We start from the raw sequence: 22,497 nt of genomic DNA on the forward strand, positions 1-22,497 counted from the left end.
GTATCAAAGAACTGAGAATGAGGTTTTCACAGTTCTTCAACGAAATTTTATTATTTGTATTAAATACCTTAGAATGCAATATACCACGACATGATAACTAAAGAAACCAACAAATCATATGTTGAAACAGAATAGTAGAAATGATAACACAAATATAATTTAACAAGATGCAATTATTATTGAATACTGATCAAGGAAAAATGGTTTCTTAGAAAACCTAAGTAATATTACATCAGAATCAACTTGTTTAGAAATATGAACTAATTTTGTATTGTTTAACACCAGTTGATATTGACACAAGATCAAACACCATAACATGAATTGTTCTAACAGAGAATTAGAAGAACAGCAAAAAGCTGATGAGATCCACACTGATTTTACAATCAGATAATCCACTTGTACACAATTAATAACAAGAAAAGAATGGAGCAATTTACGATTCTATGGAGATCATAGCATAAGCATCAATTTGAATAGGAAGTAGTTTTCACACAGCATTGTCATTGACAATGCAATGCTTCAAGAAGAGCAGCAGCTGCTCTTCTGATTAACAGGTTGTCCGCGAATTTGAACTGTAGGTGGCTTGCCGTTGTTCATGGCTGGTTGGCTCGCCATCCTGAAACAGGTGATGTGTCATTTTGCATTCATTCTCAAGGATGTGGTGGGAAAACTGCTGATTCAGTGTAGAGAACTTAGAAATACCTGTTCCTGATGGCAGCAGTCATGGCCATGAATGCCTGTTCCACGTTAGTAGCATTTTTTGCACTAGTTTCCAAGAAAGGGATACCAATCTCATCAGCAAAAGCCTGTAACATCAGGAGTGAAATGAGTCAACATTAACTCAGATCAAAGCATGATTGATGACTAACAATCATTGTGTGGCAATCTCTGATCTGTTTTTTAAAATAAAAATTTGGCAGCACTGAAGTTGACATGGTGAATATTTATCATGAAGCTAAACCTAGTATGTGCTCACCCACACATACCGTTATAAAGACAAATAAATCATTATCAGCATGCTCATAGTCAGTGTATGCCCAACAACCATTCTTATTCATGATCTTGGTATTGCAACCATAAGGCGACATTTCAAATCACCTTTTGATGGTTCTGGAAATGAATCTATGAGGTATTTCATCCATGCAAAAAATTAACAAGATAGCACTGGTTCAAATCACCTTGGCAGTCTCATACGACACAACTTTGTTTGAGGTTAGATCACATTTGTTCCCAACCAGAAGTTTATTCACATTGTCACTTGCGTATCGATCAATCTCGTTCAACCACTGCTTTACATTATTGAAGCTCTCCTGGTCTGTCACATCATAGACCACCTACAAGTCCAGCAGTAGAGAATAAGCATGCAATAGAAAAAACATTTCACTTGCAAGAACCACACAATTTAATAGCTCGAGGACTAGAATGACAGTAACTGTACTTTAATTGTAAAGAATAACACTCACAATGATACCATGGGCACCCCGGTAGTAGCTGCTTGTAATAGTTCTGAAACGCTCCTGCCCAGCAGTATCCCACTGGAAGCACAAGAAAATAAATTGTAAACTAACAAACATAACATTGTTACTTCAGCACAGAAACTCAATATCAAATAACAAGTTTAAGGACAGAGAACCGCGATGATGGTAAAAAACACCAGAGTATCAATGAAAATGAAACCACTAACTAGAAAGGGAATTAGTATGATGAAGCTCTACAAGTATGCACACTAAGACAAGCATCTCCACAGAACTAACAGGCTACTTAGTGAATATAGGAGATCTAAGATCTAGCACATTTCAACTCCGCAAAAGAATCATGATCTAAATACTCACAATTTGAAGTTTAACAGTCTTCCCGTCCTGCTCAACAGTGCGAATTTTCTAGAAAAAAAAAATCATTATTCATCATATGCTCTACTCAAAACATTGCATCAACAAGTAAAGTTGACTTACAAAATCGACTCCAATAGTGCTAATGTAGCTTTCCAAGTAAGAATCATCCTATAAAGGGAAAAAAGGGATCAAGGCACAATACAAGAAGAACTAAATCTTTGCAATCAGGATCTGCTTCACATAACTACACCTCAGCATAGATAAGAATTCTTCTTCCACATGGCAAAGCAATATCAACTATTGGGTGAGAAACCAAATTATAGATGCTATTGACCATCTTACATAACAAGAGATGTAGTATGTTGGTAACCAATTGTCACTGGATAAACAGTCAATTAATGCTTACAGAGGTTGGTGCACAGAGAAGATATTTTGAAATACTAGTTACACTATGCTTCTAAATAGAATTCAAGCAATGTTTAGGCGCACAATTAAATATTTTATTGTTCAATTCACATATATGGAAGAAGGAAAGTTCTATGATTATGTAGTTGTGACAGTAGGTGACTTCACTAACAATTACAAAGGAAACAATATGTCTTTCAAAAACATGCAATTAAAGTACATAATAAAGATATGTTTATCTTCCTGAAAAAAAAATCATACAACACATATGCTTGCTACTCACTGCGAATCTTAGCAGTAGGCATGATTTTCCGACACCTGAATCTCCAATGAGCAAGAGTTTGAACAAGTAGTCACTACAAAGAAACATGCAGAATTTAGATTTATACCATTATAGATTTCTATAGTCTATCAGAAATTTCACTTATGCAGATATTCAGGTGCTAGCTTAGCTTACAGAATCAAATTCAAACACAATGGAAAAACATTTTTGTGACCAGTTAGATAAGACACATCATCTTCCAACAGCATAGATGGTGTTCCCACAAGAAGGTCACCATGAATTTCATTCACCATTGAAAAATACAATAAATTATCTAAAATATATAGAAATGAAGATAACAAGATCAATATCACCAAATTTCAACAAATTTGACTAGGTTTTACACAAGAAGACAACAAGCATCTTGATTCCCTCTAAATAGGGGAATGCACAAATCAATAACGAAATTTTCTAGCACAGGAACATAAATATAATCATCACATGGATGATTCAGATCCATTTTACAACCCTGATTGTTATTAACCCATCAGAACCCCACTAGAGCAGTAACAGAACCACAACCGTGCTAGATCCGCCAAGTTCGTTTGGAGAACATCGCCGATCTAAAGCAGCAACTCATCATCAAGCGAAACATTAACGGAATTTCACACGCGAACGGAAGTTCCGATCCACGAGAAATCCCGCCATGCGATCCGATCAAATCCCCTAAGATCAGAATCCGCGACCGAATAGAAAATCGAGATTATGATGCCCACCAAGGGGATTCAGCTATCAACGACAGGTCAACATTAGGGGCAGGCCAAGGGACTTACTACTCGGGATTCATCGCGGAGGAAGGAGGAGGCGGCGGTCGCGTCGCCGGAGAGATGACGAGGGCGGGGGAATCTGCGATCGAGGGAGATCAGATCCCTGCTCCTCTGCGGTTCGGAGATCCCAAGAGCAAAGAAGGCAACGGAATCGAGGGGCAACCCGTCGGTGAAATATATTAAATAGGGAAGTGTCGTGTGATCGAGCGCGAGATGCGCACAAAATGTTCTATAGACGGCTCTGATGGCTTCAACGTCGTCAAGATTCGTGCTCGCGTTCCGTTATCTGTGTTCGTCGTGTCGCTGCCGGCCCGGTCCGGTTGGATCGCCTCCGGCTTGAATTTCCTCGGTTACTTCACGATTAATTAGCTGATTTATTACTCAAATAAATATGATAATCGTAACACGCAAAGCTACTTAATTACTTGCAACTTAAGCACTATTATAAAAATTAAAAATTAAAAAAAATATTTAAATTTGATTATAATTTACAGCTTGTACGAAACTACTCTAACAGCCATGCATAAATTATATAAATTATTATGTAATAATTTTAACTAAATTAATATAAAGTATTTTAATATAATAATATTAAATTAAATTAATTAATTTTGATAATTATAATAATTATGTTTAGCTGCTTATATAATACCTACAATAATCCTGAAATAGAGTTATTTTTAAAAATATATTAAAATGTTGTTTTATTTATTTATTTTAAAAAGAGATATCTTATTTGTTTTTATTATAGTCGTCAAGTTGATTAGGCCCGCTGGATTAGCCCGTCCCGTCAAGTAAGACTCGCTTAGGCCCGTGATCCGCGTGAGTTGGCCGCGAGTTGAGAAAGTTTATTTATTTATTTTAAATTTTAAAATTAAAATAGAAAACTTAATGAATTAATGAGTTTGATCCATTTAAATTATAATTCAAGTTTAAAAAGCTACTTAATTACTTGCAAATTAAGCACTATTATAAAAATTAAAAATTAAAAATATTTAAATTTGATTATAATTTACAGCTTGTACGAAACTACTCTAACAGCCATGCATAAATTATATAAATTATTATGTAATAATTATATAACAATTATTATAATATTTTTAAAATAATTTTAATTGAGTGAAAATAAATTTATTAAATTTAAATAATTTTAACTAAATTAATATAAAGTATTTTAATATAATAATATTAAATTAAATTAATTAATTTTGATAATTATAATAATTATGTTTAGCTGCTTATATAATACCTACAATAATTCTGAAATATAGTTATTTTTTTAAAAAATATATTAAAATGTTATTTTATTTATTTTTTTAAAAAGAGATATCTTATTTGTTTTTATGAAAATAATAATAAGGGTATATTTTGATTTTTCCCTAGGTTAAAAAATAAAAAAAATCTGGGTTTTTTTAATAAATAATAAATAAATAAAGTGGGTTAGGTTTTGGACCCTCAGTCTTCGGTAACCTCTGCGGCTTTCTGCCCAGTATGTTCCTTTCTTCCGGCTGGCTCCTGGCATCACTCCGCCTTTTGCTTTGCCCCTTTCACCGCCAATGGAAACCACGCGGAGTTCCAAAGCAGCTCAGAGCTCCGGTTGGAGAATCCCTTCTCTCTCAAGGTTGCGCAAGTCTTCACGGGGTTTGGCATCGGCTGTGATGTCGGCATAGGCATCTGCCGACCTATATATCTAGGTAACGCCATCCTTCCCTATGCCCTCTCACCGTTCTTGCTGATGGATCCGCGAAGGTTTTTAGAGGCAAAGTTCGGTCTATCGTCCGCCACCTGCGATGGATCGGATGCTGTTCGATCTCGTAGGGGTTTGATTCAGCGGTGTTGTTTTTGTTTCTGTTAATGTCTTAGTTTGGGGAAATTGTCGAAGTTTCTATCCGCATTGGCGTTTTCATGATTTCAAAATGTGTTATTCAGCAGTTTTATCTACTTATTTTCACAATTTTTATGAAGTTCTGAGTGTGCATGAGTGAAGGTGAGGTCTTTGTTGATAACAGACGTCTGAGCCTGGGATTCGAGCTGTTAGAATATGATGGGTTTTTCCCTTGCAAAAGGCTCTGAGAAAGTTCACAAAAAATGGTTAGCATTTGAATGCCGTGGGTTATTCTCAGTTGGTAAAGTGATGCTAATCTAAGCGTACTGATGGACTGCATATATACGTGGAGTCCTGTTTATATATTGAGTTTGGAGGGAATGAATGACCTACTGATGTTAATGAGTACCTACTAATGGCATTGTTCATCATCAGTGCTTTTCTAGCAATATTAATGTCAACAAGCAAACTTGCAGGTGCAATACCGGCAGTTCAGCATGTCTTGACGGCTGCCAGAGGTGCAACTGATGCTTTTTCTGGAGTTGGAAGACACGTTAATAGTTCTGTAAGGACAGTCCATAAATTGTTGTGCATGTAGACTATTTTCTAACAAACTATATTGATTTCTCCTTGTGCTGTTAGCTAAGGAAGTTGGGTTTGAAGAACATTGAAGTTGGTGTTGGTTGCGGAGCAGGTGTAGGACATGACTTTGGTGTAGGTATGTCTCTTAGCAGTGTTCTTTGCAATAAGAACTTTAAAAGTAGGTTGTGAACCTTGTGCTTGTGTTTCTTCTGTTAGCTGATATAGTTTTGGTATATCATGTACCTACTATCAGATCTTCATATTGTCGACATTTTTGTAGGAGATGTTAATTTCCAACTTAACTAAATACTATGTATCTAGTTCTTTAATTCTCTATTAGAGATATCAATCCTGATCTTCACCTTCTGACATGACCTTGAGATTCTAGAGAAATTGGATTGATAGTAGAGTTTTTCTTTTTAATTGTTTTGAGGCACAAACTTCTTTAATTTCTCAGGAAAAAGGGAATACTCCTGGTCACTGTTTCTAAAAGAGAATTCTTTATAATAATGTTGTTTTTCCATCCTTTCATGATCAAAATAGTATGATAGTTAATATTTTTATCACCCCTCAAACTCTAACCACTTATTTTTAGATAGTTGTTTCCATTAAGGGATTCATTGAGACCTAAAGTTTATGAAATCCATCCTTATTTTTGTTGTTTCCATATAAGGGATTCATTCAGGCCTAAAGTTTATGAAAATGACAGTAATTGTTTATTTATCTTGTGGCAGGACTTGCCTTGAAGCCTGGAATGGTTAACCGGATCCAAAATAGTTTTGGGGTATTGACTAATATTTCTATGATTATACATCTTGCATTTTGGTGCTTATATTTCTTGCTTTGAAAGCAACTTATGTTCTCAGGAGGTGCTTGAGAAGGTTATGATAAATGTAGGAAGTATGCCTGGCTTAGCTTTTTTCCAAGGCGCCATCTCTGGACCTTGTAAAAGCAAGTCGAATGCTGGAAATGCAGAAATCTCAAGTGACAAGGTGTCAGATTTAAAGTTTGGAAATACTTATATAGGACCTACTAAAGAAGTTGTGCATAATTCATATGCATCCAAAGAGCAGCTACCAGAAAGATCAATTACAAGTCACACTGAAAGGGTAATCAACAATTTCTTACAGGATCCCCTTTTCAAGGATTCTGAGATGAAAGTTAATGAAATGGTAACCTGTCTACAATTTAGCAGATACTAGCTGTTTCTTGACACATTTTATTTTTTCGGTTGATTGTAAATTGAATAGATTTTGGAGTAAAAATTTGACATTTGCTACTTAAACATTTTGTAGTCCAGATGCTGAAACTCCCACAAATTTAAGCATTGCTCAGGCACTAACTTTTCTTCATCTTCAGGTTGGAAATTTGCACTTTGAAAACAACGTGCTTAAAGTGGTAAGTTTTACAGCCTCAACAATGTGCTCACTGTACAACAATCTTGATTAAATTCCACGTAAATGAAGATCAAAGAATACTACAATTTATTTAGTAGGAGAATCTATAAATTCTAACACAACTGAATGGAAACGTATTTATTTTATTAACAATCTGAACTAAATCTGTGTAGTTTTGTCTCATCAGCTGCTGGGCCACCAGAGAGTCCTTGAAGAGTTGATCGAGGAGCATCAGAGACTGCAACAGATACTCGTGGAGGATTTAAAAATTCCTCCTTCCAAACTACAAATCAAGCCCAGCAATAAATCAAATGATCATTACCCGTCTTCCGACTGTTTTGAGTGCCGAAGGAGGAGAAAAAAGACAAGAAATTAGGATTGTATCAGATGTATCCAAATTTCTTTGTTTCTTTGGTAATTCTTCTTCCAGATAGCATATCTTCACATGTAGGTTACAGAAGGCAGTTTTTGCTGAAAAAGTCTACACTCTTTGCTTGTATCCTGAGGTCTGGGCTTAGAAAAATAATTAAGGGTTTGTGAGTTTGAAAAATATATATGATATTTGAATTTGATTTGAAAGTTAAAAATATAAATAATTTGGATTTGAGTTCGAAATCGATTCATAATTTTGGTTTTTTTGATGATAATGAAAGTGTTTTTGGATTGCACATAATAATATTGTTATTTTTTTTATTAATCTAAATATTCATATCTTTATAGACTCAATTATTTTTGAAAGTGAATTATCTTTTCTCGGTTCATCCATCGGATAATTTTGAAAGTGTTTCTAGTAGTATATCTAATAGTCGATCTTTACAATTTTACTTTTATAAAATGTTTGATTGAGGGTTATCATTGATAATCTTGATTATCTATTCAAGGTTATCAATAATCTTATTTGGTTGATTATGATTGATTTTTCAATTAATGTAGCATTACATTTCATAATTTTCAAATAATGTATTAATTTAATAAATTACATTAAAATTAAATTAATTGAAATGAATCGTCAAATTTAATTGAAATCGAGTTAATTAATTTAATAAATTTTAATTTAAATATTTATAAATTTAAAAGAGATTATTTATTATAATTTTTTTAAAAAAATAAAATTAATAAATTATATTTATTAATTTAATAAATTATTTTATTATAATAATTATTTTAAAGAATTATTATATTAATATATATAAATTTATTTTAAATTATAAAAAATAATATCAATAAATTATATTTATTAATATAATAAATTATTTTATTAAAATATATAAATATATTTTAAATTTTAAAAAATAAAATTAATTAATTATATTTTATTTAATGATTAATAAATTATTTTATTAAAAATATATAAATTTATTTTAAAATTTAAAAATAATATAAATAAATTATATTTATTTTTTAATATATTATCAATTTATTATCATCATTAATATTAATATTATTTATTAAATTTAATTTATTTTAAAAATAAATTGAACCAAGAATAATATAATAAATACAAAATTAATTATATTTTATTTTTTTAAAATAAATAAATTAAATTAAATAATATTAGATTATATTATATATTTCATAATCTATAATCTTGATTATATATAATTATTTAATAATTATATAACTAAAATTAAGTATAATAATTTAAATCAAATAAATATATAACTAAAATTAAGTATAATAATTTAAAGCACAAATCCTTGCGGTATAATTCCATCGTTTGAACATATTAAACATGTCTAAAAAGACAGATTTTTAATCCATTAAGTATGAAAAATTATTTTTTCTATAGAATTGACAAAGTTGAATAAATAAAATATAGAGAGTACCCTTTAAATTCCAAATTGACCGTACTCCGTACTACTTTTGGGTTTGACTCGATTGCTCCACCTGTCCATCAGACCAACTCAACCTCCAAATTTGTCCGGTTCACACGGGCCGTTTCGGCAACATCTCACACGGTTTCGAAGAGTTTCCACTGTCTCATTTATTACCCACTTCACCGCTCTCTTCTTTAATCTCTCTGTCTCTTCTCTTCCCCCTCTCTCTCTCTCTTTCCCTTTCCCCCCTCGTCACGCAGCGCTGTTCGTTCTTCCCGCTTCCTTCGCATCCAACTCGCAGGGGGGAAGCGTAGTCTACCTAAGCCGAGCTAGTTTTTCTGGCTTCAAGATCTCAGGTGAGCGTTCCGTTCCTCGAACTATCCCCAGTTGCTTTCATCATCTAGGTTTTCTTCGGCGCAGTTTTTTGTTTGTTTGTTTCCGATCGACTGGATTGCTTGCGGAATCTATCAAAAGGTGGGAGTGCTAGGATTTCATGTAGTGAGGAGTTATGGATTGGTTTTATCTTTTGCGTGCTTGCTCGATCTCTCTGTCTTTGGCGATCATTATTGTTTAGGTTTGCAGGGGTAACGGCTGCCGGATTTATGTCCGTCAATCAATATAGGGTTGAGAGGACGGACGGGAATCTCAAGAAATCCGCTCGATTGGGTAGCGCCAGTCAGCAAAAGGGATTCGTCGGCAGCGGCGGCTGGAAGGGCGGCGGCTACGCCCCTCCGCCTATCTCCTCCACATCCACTGCTCCTCCTCCATCGTCTGTTTCACCGTCATTGTCGACAACCCGAAGGTGTTGCTTTCTTGTCTTCGTTTTTTTTTTTTTGAATCCTTCAGGAAACCTAGGGTTTGCAAGAGATTGCTTTTGATGGCAGCCTTTTTATTAAATTGTTCACTTGCATTTTATTGCTGATGTTTTTTGTTCTTCTCGTTAGTTTGGTTTTGTTTTCTGAAGGAAATTAGTGGTTATGATTGACTTCTTTAATTTTCATTTTTGTAGCTTCAAAAAGTCTGCTAATGTACAAAGTCAATCTGTGGCCAGCAGCGGAAATGCAAGTTCTGAAGCAGGTGGTGCTGCTCCCTCCACTACTGGTCATCATGCTCTTGAGAATGGTGCTCAGTTCCAGACTCACTCGCTTGGTATTTCACCCCCTTTTTTCCAATGTAATTCTGTATTCATGTTCATAAATATACATACTGCTGAAGATGTAGCTGTCAAGCAAGAACCACTTATCTAGTATGGTAGGGCTTCTGCATATTGTAGATTATGAGGATGACATGGCAGCTAATATTTTGTGACGTTGGTCTTCACAGGATTTTCAGATGTACCTAACCCAAGATCTATGAAACCAGTCGATATGGCAATCCACAGAAATGCTTCCCGAGCTATCCCTAAGCCACCATCTTCTCAATCCAGTGCTGGATTTTCGAATTCCCCAGCACCTTCCACACCAACTAAAGGTTCAACATAGTCATTTTATGATTACAATTTTTTGTTTACTCTGAGTTGGCATACTAAGCTCTTGCCTGTCAGAGTTTGAACATGTATAAAGCTTACTGATGTATTAAAGAAATCTGTAAGAAGAGCTAGATTTTCAAGGCTATTCTTATTTTTATGCTCTCAGGTGATGCATCCAACACTGTTGCTCTTCAGTTTGGCTCAATAAATCCTGGAATAATGAATGGATTACAGGTAAATAATAAATATCTTGCCAGTTCAATGATTATCCTGATATTCTTTATTCCTTGTTTTTGTATTCACCTACGTATATTCATGTTGATTATTATAGATTCCTGTTCCTGCTCGGACCACCTCAGCTCCGCCAAATCTAGATGAGCAAAATCACAACCAGGTCTGTTTATATTTTTGACATTCCATGATTGTTTCTGTACTTATCATATGTCCTAGTTCATAGTTACAGGTAAGTTTACACTGTTGGACTTCTTCTGTCAATTTACTTCTCATTCATCATGTTAATTCTTTTTATCTGATTGATAGAATATTATACTTTGGTTCAGTCCTGTATGGAAAATTTAAGGGTGATGGTGTTGGCCAGTAAGATTTGATGCTTAATCATTTTATCAGATTGTCTGCTTATTATGGGAAAACTCATGATGATTGGTAGTTGGTGGTATCAGAGCAACTGTTGGGTCTCATATGGGTTCTGATTTTTTTTCCTCTTGTATCTTGCTAATCTTATTTATATATGATATTGTAAATTTGTAGCATCCCATTTTGTCTCACAAGAAGTGGCCAGTTGTATTGGTTCATAGCCTGTGATTTTTTGCTTCAATGTCTTGGGCTTAAGGATTTTGAGTTATCTTATTTTTGGTACCAAGTTAAATTTTCTATATCAGATTAGATCTTAACATTTGATGATTGACAAAAAATTCCTTGGATACAGTTTATTGTGCATTTAGGTGAATTTGTGATCATTAAGAAGATAGAGGCATGGTAACTCCTAGGTGTTCAAAATGCATCATCTGCTGATCTAGAACCCTATCTCCAGTAGTTTTTATGATAAATTCAGAGTGAAGTGAGAGTGATTGCAGTACCTTAAATAGTTCTGCATTCTCAAACATTGCTCCGTGGTTTGGTCTTTGAATCACTCATGAATAATGTTAACTCCTGTTTGTCAATAGCCAATGTGATTTATTGGTGCCAGCATGTTCAAAATGATAGGCTTGTTTTCTTAGTCACACAAAGTTTGATTGCACTGATAATAACATTTCTCCAAACATTTTTAGCTATGTCACTTTAGGACTTTTAAGTTTGTCTTAATGCTTATCTAGCTTGTGCAATTATGAATAATTTTGTGTTCATTTATGTAAAACAAAATTTTCTTTTGTTTCAGTATTCAGGAGTGCATCACATTTTCCATATGGGTTTGCATCTTGCTATTCAGTGCATATGGGGCCATATGCAGCAAATTAACACATTGGATATATGGTTGGTATATTATTTAAATAAGTCACCTAGATCATACCAATTTTTGTAGCAAACATAATATTGAAAAATAGCTTGCATGACAAAGATAAACAACCAGTTCAGTCTTGTTAGTAACTACTAATTATATCCAAGACAAATCTCTTAGGTATATATTATTTGTAAATCATATTAAAATAGTTGATGAAAGTGTAACATAGATTAAACCTGACCTGTGGAGACAATTTTAGAAAATAGTGGTTTTAAGTATGATTAAAATTGAATATGAGAAATGTAATTTCACTAAATAAGAAGTAATCAACATGATGGATGGACCTAAAATTTCATTAAGGGTTTTTGATACCTTGGATCAATATTATCGAAGATATGATTAATAAGATAGAGTGTGGATTATATTGTTTGATTCTCACAACGAAACGCTTACAAAAAAGGAATAATGCAGTAGATGTGAGAATGGCGGTGGGGCTATGGAAAAGATAGAATAATTAAACATACTTTTACTAGGGATTAAATTATGAGTATCTCCCATAGATGGTATGAACAAGATCAAAGTGACTTGTTTATCCTATAGTTTGACAAATTAAATCGATTAGTATAAGATATAGGGCATGGAGGTGACCAAAGAAAACTCCAAATAATTTAATTGATTTGATTATTAATTGTGAAGGGAGCCTTGGCTCAATGGTAAAGTTGCTGCTATGTGACCTAGAGGTCACGAGTTCGAGTCTCAGAAACAACGTCTTATAAAGCAGGGTAAGATTGCGTATAATAGATCCTTCCCCAGGACCCCACATTGGCGGAAGCTTTGTGCACCAGATTGTTTTTTTTATTAATTGTAATTTAGTCATTCTTAGGGCTGAATTGAGGGATAAGATCCTTTCAAATCTTGGCGAAGCCGAGACAATACCCTCCTCTATCGTGGCCAACTGTAGTTTCTCAATTTACCTCCTCACATATGATCGTGGGGCCGACCGTGTGGGGCCGCTAGGGTGGTGGATTTTACCTTTTTGCAGAAATTGAGGGATAAGATCCTTGTACTCAACCTTAAATATTTAGGGCATGCCCATCTAGATGACGACATGGGACAATGATGTTGAATTTTGGGACCTGGATGTGGTTGTTAAGCAGGATATTGAAGAGAGCAACACCTAGGTTCATTGTCATATGAGAACAGCTATCAATTACTTTTAAGGTTTGATAGGTATATAACCCCTGTTGGCCTTGATCTTTATGCAACATGTGGTTTCCAATCTAGCAATCCAACAGATAGGCTTCAGTTCGGTTGGTTGATGGAATTACCTGTATGGCCGCAATTTGTATCAGTTTTGACTATTTGTCATTAGTATCTAAGTTAAGATACAAAGGAGTATATTGACTTCCTCGTGTCTCCAAAAATATAAGAAAGAAGTGGCATTCTGTTAGTAAACAGTGTGGTTAATTTATAAGATTGGTTCTGGTAAGTGTCTGTTGTTAATGTAATAACTGTCACCTTACTATGGTTTTATCTACAATATCTCAGCATCTACGAATAAAATCAGCTATATTGAGTTTAATCTGCTAAATTTGTAGGCTAGGACTGAGTCACTCGGAACCGCTCCTAAGATGCCTGCACCTTCTGTTCCTAAACAACAACAACAACAACAAATGAAAAAGGATGTTGTTGGTGCTCGTCAATCCAGTAGTGAGGAATCCCATTCTGTACATGTAAAAAGGGATCTCACTGTTCCTGTTCCTGTTCCATCGGCCCCAGTTGTACCAGTACCAAAATCATCATCTCTTTCTATTCCTGGAATGTCCTTTCCCATGGCTATGCCATATCAACCTCAGCAACCACAGGTTTCTACTCAATTTGGTGGCTCTAATGCACAATTACAGCCACCTGGTCTCACAGCTAATTCTCTGCAAATGCCAATAGCTTTACCTGTAGGGAATAACTCCCAAGTTGCGCAGCAGATTTATGTTCCTACCATTCAATCTCATTATGTGCAACATCAAACAATAATGCATCCAGGACAAGGTATAGGATTTGTTCCTCCAATTGGCCACCCATTGCCACAACAGTTAGGGAGCCTGGGAATTGGGGTTAGTCAGTTTACTCAGCAACATTCTGGAAAATATGGTGCTACATGGAAGACCACAGTGAAAATTACTCATCCAGATACTCATGAAGAGTTGAAGCTTGACAAAAACACTGACATAATCAAAGATAATGTATCTGCTGCTCACAGGGTGCTTCCGAATGTTCCCCAGTCTCAGTCTGTTCCACCATATGCTGTCTCTCATCAGATGAGTTTCTTCCCCCCCATGCAGCAAACTTCTTATGGTCATCCTCAGCTTATGTTTCCTACTAATGTTCCTCTGGCAAGTGGACAAATGCCTACAAGCTCACAAACTCCAAGATTTAGTCATCCTGTCAATCAAATTGGGCAAAATTTGACATTGAATTCATCCATCTTAAACATCGTTCCTAGTGGAAAATCTGTATCTTCTGCACCTTTGTGTGGCCTTACTGAAGGGGTTAACTTGGATACCTTACCTGTTTCTGCCTCCCTGTCAAATGCAGTCCTGATAACAATAAAGCCTTCTGTTGGCTCACAAAGTGTGAAATCTGGTGCATCCTTGTCTACATCTTCTGTGGTTATTAGTATGCCTTCTACTAAGGAAGAACCAGCTAAATCAGTGAAGACAACTGAAGATAATACTAGTTATAAGCAAAAACAGACAGCAACCAAGCTGGATGGACTTGGCCAACAACTGAAATCCGTCTCCGGACAGTCAAACATTGTTAAATTGCCTGTCAATGAAACAAGTAGTACTGATGCTGTCTCAGTTATTTCAACACAGATCACACATTGTGAAAATTCATCACCTTCTGAAACTACTGGGGATTTAGGAATTGATTTGGCTGGAAATGATGGCAGTAAAAACAAACCTATTCAAAGATCTGATTCTTTTAAGGATAATCAGTGGAATTCATGTAAGAAGGATCTTAGAAACTCCCAACAAAGGCATCAGGTCTGTATCTTAATTTTCCTTACTTTCTCAAGCTTTGTTTTTTTGCCTATTTCATCAGCAATTTTGTTTGTATTATTGTAGTTGAATGCATATTCTGCTGAAGGACCAAAGATGTCTCCTGAATTTGGAAACAGAATTCTTTTAAATGTGGAAGCAATTGAGCCAGTTGAAGGTAAAGTTATGCCTGCTGAGTCTAGCTCTTCCAAAGAAGTACTGAAAAATGAAGCATCCCAAGATGCTTTACTAGGTTATGCTGATTCATTCAAAGAGAATTTTCCTTCTGCATCTCCTGCTTCTTTGTGCTCAATAATTGATGGAACTGACGCCATAAATATGGATACTAACTCTATGGAGGCTAACACAGTTTTGGAGGTTAGGAAAGACCACATATTAGAAGTAGCAATGTCTGAGAAATCTAAATCATCAGATGATTCATCAAAGGACCCTAATGATTTTGAAGTACATTCTCTTTCCACACATGCAAAATCTTCTGAGCATGCAAATGCAGTTACATCATCAGAACAAGATAACAGTGCAGGAAATTTTGGAAAAGTGAAATCTGGTCGGTATGATAAAATGATTGACAAACCGCTAAACAGCTCCAATGGTGATGTTGGTAGTCAGACACAGGAAAATCAGATACTAAATCTACAAAATAAGCCCAATGGTGCATATTTGGACTTGGATGACTCAAAGACTATAGTTAATTCATTGTCAACTAAGCATGAAATGAAATCCAGCAAAGATGATGATTTAATTGATTTTGTTGTGGCCTCCATGGAGAAAGCCAATGTATCTGATCAACCTCTTTCTGTAGAACATAAGCCTGATTTGAAACTTTTGGATTTTAGTAGTGAGCGCAAGGCAGAGCCAAAACATTTGGATTCACGTGGTGATGTATTGGTTTCTGTGACAGGCTTGGGGCAAACAGAGAAACCTTTGTCAGAAACTCCAAAGCCTAAGATTACCACTGGGAAAAAGAAGAAAAAGGAAATGCTATCTAAAGCTGATGCTGCTGACATGTCTGATCTTTACACTGCATACAAGGGTCCAGAGGAAGAACATACTGTCAAAAAGCTGGAAACTATAAATAATTCAGCACTTGTAATAAATAACACGCAGACTGGCAATCCTAGTAAGGATGCTGCTTCAAATGAGGAAGATACGCATAACATAGCTGAGCTGGATGACTGGGAAAATGCTGCTGATATTTCAACTCCAAAACTAAAAACGACAGATCGTCGACAGCTTAATGATGATGCAGCAAAGCAACATAAACATAGTGATGGTTATGAAGCCAATAACCAAAAAAAATACTCCAGGGATTTTCTAGTAGCCCTCTCGCAATATTTTACTCAGCTTCCTGTGAATTTTATGCCTGGTTTAGATTTAGATGCATTGTTTGTCAATCCATCAGGCCAATCACCATCCCCAAGCCCAGGGCGGGTCAATGATCGACTATCAGGTGTTTCTCGAGCAGATCGACGGACAGTTGGCTCTATGGATGATGAGAAGTGGTTGAAACCACAACTGTCGTTTAACCGTGAAAACAGGATGGATTATGGACATGGAAATGCAACTGTCAGCCTTCGTCCTGGGCAAGTTGGCAGTCATGTGGTTGTGAGGAATCTTCCGCGGCAGACATCAAATCAATTTGGAGGGGGGATACATTCAGGGCCAATACAGTCTTTGGTATCTCACGTAGGCTTACCACGTGGCAATCTTGCAAGAGGTTTCGTACCCTCCCCTCATACACCCTTACAAGTAATGCACAAAGCTGAGAAGAAGTATGAAGTGGGCAAAGCTTCTGATGAGGAAGAGGCGAAGCAAAGACAAGTAAAAGCTATTCTTAACAAATTGACACCTCAAAATTTTGACAAACTTTTTGCGCAGGTCAGTGAGGTTAACATAGACAATGCGGTCACCCTTAATGGTGTCATATCACAAATTTTTGACAAGGCTTTGATGGAACCAACCTTTTGTGAAATGTATGCAAATTTCTGTGTCCATCTAGCTCACGTGCTGCCAGATTTCAGTGAAGATAATGAGAAGATAACTTTCAAAAGATTGCTCCTGAACAAATGTCAAGAAGAATTTGAAAGAGGAGAGAAAGAACAAGCAGAAGCTAATAAAGAGGAAGAGGAAGGTGAGGTCAAACAGTCCAAAGAGGAAAGGGAAGAAAAAAAGCTCCGGGCTCGTAGGATAATGTTGGGCAATATACGTTTGATTGGAGAACTATACAAGAAAAAGATGTTGACAGAGAGAATTATGCATGAGTGCATCAAGAAATTGTTAGGTCAATATCAAAATCCTGATGAGGAAGATATTGAAGCATTGTGCAAGTTAATGAGTACAATTGGGGAAATGATAGATCACCCTAAGGCAAAGGAACATATGGATGCTTACTTTGACATGATGGCTAAGCTATCAACGAGCCAAAAGTTATCTTCTCGTGTAAGATTCATGTTGAGAGATGCAATTGATCTTAGAAAAAACAAATGGCAACAAAGGAGAAAAGTTGAGGGACCTAAGAAGATTGATGAGCTTCACAGGGATGCAGCTCAAGAAAGACAAGCTCAGTCTAGCAGGTTGTCTCGTGGTCCTATCATTAGTAATGTCCCAAAACGTGGTTCAGCAGTTGATTATGGTTCCCGTGGGTCCACTTTACTAAGTTCTCCTAGTTCCCAGCAGGTTTCTGGTATTCGTGGATTGCCACCTCAAGTCCGTGGCTATGGTACCCAAGATGTACGGTTAGAGGATAGGCATCAGTCTGAAGGGCGAACTGTGTCTCTTCCCCTCCAACACAGGTCTACTGACGATGATTCTATTACCCTGGGTCCTCAAGGTGGCCTGGCCAGAGGAATGTCTATCAGAGGACATGCCAATATAGCCAGTGGTGAAATTGCTTCAGTTCGGGAACATCGTCGAACATTACCTGGCGCAAATGGTACTAGCTATATGGCAGAAAGGTCTACTGGAGCAACATTTGATGAACTAAGCCCTGGATATCGAAATAATCAACAAAGCAGCAGAGATTCAAAGATCTCAGATCGTTCCTTTGAGAGATCTTCCACAACAATACTTCCTGCTGGGCGTACCCATGGCACTTCTACGAGCAGCCTATCAACAGTTCGTGAAACAAAACTATTTTCAGAAAATGTTCTACGAGAAAAATCCATTTCAGCAGTTAGAGAATTCTACAGGTATTCTTCTTTATCATGCATTTATAGTCCATGACAGTTATTCTTATGATGTCTTAATTAATATCTATTCATAGAATTCTTAATTTGTATCGATCTAGTTTATTATTGTGTCTCATCTTTTAATTGTTTAACAGTTTAACTGTGTTGGTCGATATCCAATCATTATCTTTTCAAATGGGGGTGTTTTGTTGCTTGTAATTAGGAACATCAAATGCAATGCTGCAAATGTTATCTATGATATTGTTTCCTTCTTGCAAATGCAATTGTTGCTTTCTGTATTAGTTCTTTAATTAACACAAATAAAAGTTTATTATAATAGTTCCAAGCATATGATGAAATTGATTACTATATTAAATATCAATATATTTGATTTTCATTGCAATCTTTTTTTTGAAAAAAGAATTTGTTTTTAATTACTTGGAATTAATAACCTCTACAGTATGAGGATAGAATAGTTTGCATGCTAATATAAAGTAGAAAATATTTTTTGAATTTTGATAATTTACATATAGTAGTTATTTTACATCATAGAAAAAACAAGAAAAACAAATTTGTGCACTAAATTCTTCTTTTTGTTAATTCAAGAGTGATACTGCAATCATATATGTTGATCTCACATTGTTTAAAGGAGCTAAATAACATATTAATTTTGCATATTTATGTTTTAAACAAAAAATCATGGACATGATCATCATAGATTTAAATTTATTTGTTTGTCTTATTTAGAATTCATTAAACTATTAACATTAAATAGTATTGTATTAATATCTCTTTTATATTTAATATTTACTGTAACTTTGATGTTATATATAGTTTGTAAATGCGAACTGTGGCCATTTAAAGTTATACTTGCATTTGCAGCTTGAGGTCCATCTGCAAATTGGTTTGTAGCTCACTAACCATTTCAAGGCAGTCAAAAACTTGCAAATAGGCCAAATGCTGCAAATGTTATTTACAGCAACCTATTTGCAGACAACTAAATAATCCTTTATTGATCCAACTGTTGTTTGCTATGCTCATTGGATGATTTGCTATGTTTTATTATGTCGCAATATGGCATAAACTTATGTCACTCTGCTATGTTCATGACAATACCAACACTGGATGATGCTTTAATTGGATTACTTGTTCTTTGAACTGGACATATCTATTTTACCTCTACTCACATCTTTAGGAAGAGCAAATTCTGGTCTAACATGTTCTACTCCTAGTAAATCTGTAGTTGCAATTTAGGAATATATAAAAAAAAAGCCATGTGCTACATGCAAGTGTGCAAGTTGAGGCAACATTTAGAAATAAGGAAATAAGAAATAGTTGTGCAGATAATACAAAGAGGTCATTGTGCACAGTTTAAGCATTTTGCGATTTCTATTAATCCATGGAGATAAAGGGTTGGTCAAAAATGAAAGTTTCTAGGTCTAGTTCTTGGACCTAATGTTGATGTTTCCAATTTTAATTTGTTTGGGTTACTTGAGTTTGTCTGTAACCAACATACTGCATCATCAATTTGTTTCTCTTTTCCTTAAGCATGCCAAAATGACACATTTATCTTATTGTATCTCAATTCAAGTTGTTTATATTCACTAATTTTAATTCATCTATTTGGCTAGAGCAGACTTCCAAGAAGCTACATGTTTTAGTTCATCAGTTTTCATCTTTAAAAAACCAGCGCCTTCAATTGTCATTGCTTATGGTTTCATTGTTTGTAGTGTTTGAGGTTCTATTATTCCCTCAATTTGCCACAGAGCAACTTGCTTTTCAACTTTTTTTTTTTTTTTTTGATTTCCAATTATGACTGATGTAAAACCTAATTTTCCTGCAGTGCCAAGGATGAGAAAGAGGTTGCATTGTGCATCAAGGAATTGAATGCTCCAGACTTTTTCCCCTCTATGATATCACTATGGGTCACCGACTCCTTTGAGAGGATAGACATGGAAAGGGATCTACTAGCAAAGCTCATTATCAACCTCTGCAAATCTAGAGATAGTTTACTTAGCCGAGCACAACTACTCCACGGGTATGAATGCTAAAAATGAAAGTAATTAAGATGCATTTTCAATTATTCATTCAGTTTTCACTGATCACTGCTACATGATCTTCAGGTTTGAATTGGTTCTTTCTTCATTGGAAGATGCTGTGAACGATGCGCCACGAGCAGCAGAATTTCTTGGCCGATTATTTACCCGAGTTATTTTACAAAATGTGGTGGCTCTGAAAGATATAGGAAAACTGATACACGAAGGAGGTGAAGAACCAGGGCGACTGAAAGAGATTGGGCTAGCAGCTGAGGTACTTGGGAACATCCTTCAGAGCATAAGGTCGGAAAGTGGAGATGTGATTTTGAATGAGATCCGAGCAAGCTCCAATCTTCGGTTAGAGGACTTTCAACCCCCTCATCGGTCAAAGGCTAACAAGTTAGATGCATTTCTTTAGGTCTGCTCTTCTTAGAGTGAAAGCTGATACTATGTACAAGGCAAGCTGTTCATGTGTCTTGTTGGAATGCTATATGAGTTATTATTTATGCATACGTTTTAGTTGTCCACTAGACCAGTAACGTTGGTTTAGATTGTGGCTCCGTTTAGCATCCTCTAAGCATGCTTGGTTCGATCATCTGGACCAAAGTCCAGTCATTCTTTGTTAGGGATGGCAGTGTCAGTATTTAGGGTGCTAACCATTATTCAATCTGTTTAATAGGTTCGGGTATTTGTTAAATGAGTATGAAATGGATTTGTAACTACTCAATGGATAAGAGTTAGGATGTAACAAGCCGATATGAATATTTTGTTTGTAAATTTGTAAATATCCTCTCTGTTAGCACTATACTTTCTGCTAAAACACTTGTGATTGTACTTGAGCCCAATTTAATATATACATCTACCAATATACCTGTTCCTGTAGTCACTTTCTAAGTTATGTTAGTTTTATTTCTATTTTCCATATGGTTAATTCTCGATATCATTTTCTCGGAGTGAAAGTATTATAGTCATAGCAGTTCAGTTCAGATTTAGCAGCTGCTGATTCAACTAGAACTTGGATACAGCATCCCTAATTCCAATGGGCCAAGCTATTCCTTTTCTTTTATTTATACCACATTTCTTTTTTATGCATTACATTTTTTTTATAAATCAATGACATATTCAAATTTATGATGACTATTTCTAGTCTACTTATTTATTCCCCTCTTAAAAAATTACTACCCTACTTCATTTCTTATACCTCTTCCTTTGGCGAGAACAAAACTTTGATTTATTATTATTATTATTAATTTTTTATTTTTTAATTTTGACCTTTTTCCCCACCCAACCGCTACTTTTATGTCCCTTGTACCACTTGTCTCATTCTCCACCAACCCATTGCACTTGAAAACCAAACTACAAATGCAATTATCTCCTTCAACTATTCATATTTTTGAAAATCCGGAACTTCAATTTGGAAATAACAAGATGAAGATGAGAATGATGATGAAGATGAATATAATAAATGAAGATGAATCGAAGGAGAATATGATGGATGAATTAGAAACTAATAAACATAAAATTTATTTCTCTAAATTCCCTCACGATGAAAAACGTATCCTTGCATAAGTCTTTTGGTTCCTCATTCCATATGCCTAATTACCAAGTTCTTTTTGATTCTTCCATTAATAAACTTTTATTACACTTAAGCGATTTCACTACACTTTTAAAATAGTAAACTCGAATTGAGTAAAATGTAGAGGACATAAGCGAATAAACTCCTATAAGATACTTGCCAATAAATAAGTTATAAATGCTTTGTGACTTGTTCATAATTACAATTGATGTTATGTTTTGTCTATTTTTTTATAAAAAATATAACAATATGAATAAATTAAACTTTTAACTTTTATTTAATCTAACCATTTTATTAACAATCCATATGAACATATTATTATATTATTTTGTTTTTGACATTTTGCATCGTAGAATGCCTAAAAGACAAAACTAAATCATTGTAAAGATTTGGACTGAGATTAAATTATTGTAAATAGGAATTAATGGAAATATAATAATTGGAAAGTGAAATAAAATGAGAAGAAAAGAGAGAAAATTAACGAAACTTCTTTGGTTCTTTCTCCCTCATCGACTCAACCGCCACGGAGTTTTTTTTAATTTTATTTTCTCATCGTCAATTATTAAAATACTCTTAATATATTGTTAATATTAAAATATCTATTGATTTGAATTTTTAAAGTATTAAATTTGAAGGGCTGTTTTATAATTTGTTTGTTTTTATCGTATAATGCCGATTGCCAATTGTTTTTGCATTGCTTTATGTGATTTCCTGAATTTCGAGGGGCTCGGCGCTTAATTGCCCAATTTCTCGATTCCGCTTTTTATTTTCTCTCTCTAGGAATT

The 22,497-nt window shown here is 35.0% G+C and overlaps 2 protein-coding genes and 1 pseudogene across 2 annotated transcripts; 2 read left to right on the forward strand and 1 right to left on the reverse strand.

Moving 5' to 3' along the window:
• Window positions 1-321: 321 nt before the first annotated feature.
• LOC141826203 (GTP-binding protein YPTM2-like) lies at window positions 322-3,464 on the reverse strand. The gene is made up of 8 exons (XM_074713447.1): window positions 3,333-3,464; window positions 2,521-2,593; window positions 1,953-2,000; window positions 1,833-1,880; window positions 1,464-1,535; window positions 1,179-1,334; window positions 703-806; window positions 322-616 (listed from the first exon to the last, which is right to left on the reverse strand). The coding sequence occupies exons 1-8, from the start codon at window positions 3,344-3,346 to the stop codon at window positions 520-522; spliced, it is 612 nt and encodes a 203-aa protein (XP_074569548.1). The 5' UTR covers window positions 3,347-3,464; the 3' UTR covers window positions 322-519.
• Window positions 3,465-4,882: 1,418 nt separating this feature from the next.
• LOC141828476 (uncharacterized) lies at window positions 4,883-7,676 on the forward strand (annotated as a pseudogene).
• Window positions 7,677-9,199: 1,523 nt separating this feature from the next.
• Window positions 9,200-21,004, forward strand: LOC141828456 (eukaryotic translation initiation factor 4G-like). Its single transcript, XM_074715890.1, has 10 exons — window positions 9,200-9,303; window positions 9,530-9,749; window positions 9,957-10,096; window positions 10,271-10,417; window positions 10,582-10,649; window positions 10,747-10,809; window positions 13,473-14,918; window positions 15,000-18,121; window positions 19,944-20,138; window positions 20,224-21,004. The coding sequence occupies exons 2-10, from the start codon at window positions 9,550-9,552 to the stop codon at window positions 20,552-20,554; spliced, it is 5,712 nt and encodes a 1,903-aa protein (XP_074571991.1). The 5' UTR covers window positions 9,200-9,303; window positions 9,530-9,549; the 3' UTR covers window positions 20,555-21,004.
• Window positions 21,005-22,497: the final 1,493 nt, after the last annotated feature.

This window comes from Curcuma longa, chromosome 4 (genome assembly GCF_044706935.1).
Source record: "Curcuma longa cultivar G26 ecotype Majalengka, Jawa Barat chromosome 4, ITB_CL_G26_1.1, whole genome shotgun sequence".
NCBI lineage: Eukaryota > Viridiplantae > Streptophyta > Magnoliopsida > Zingiberales > Zingiberaceae > Curcuma > Curcuma longa.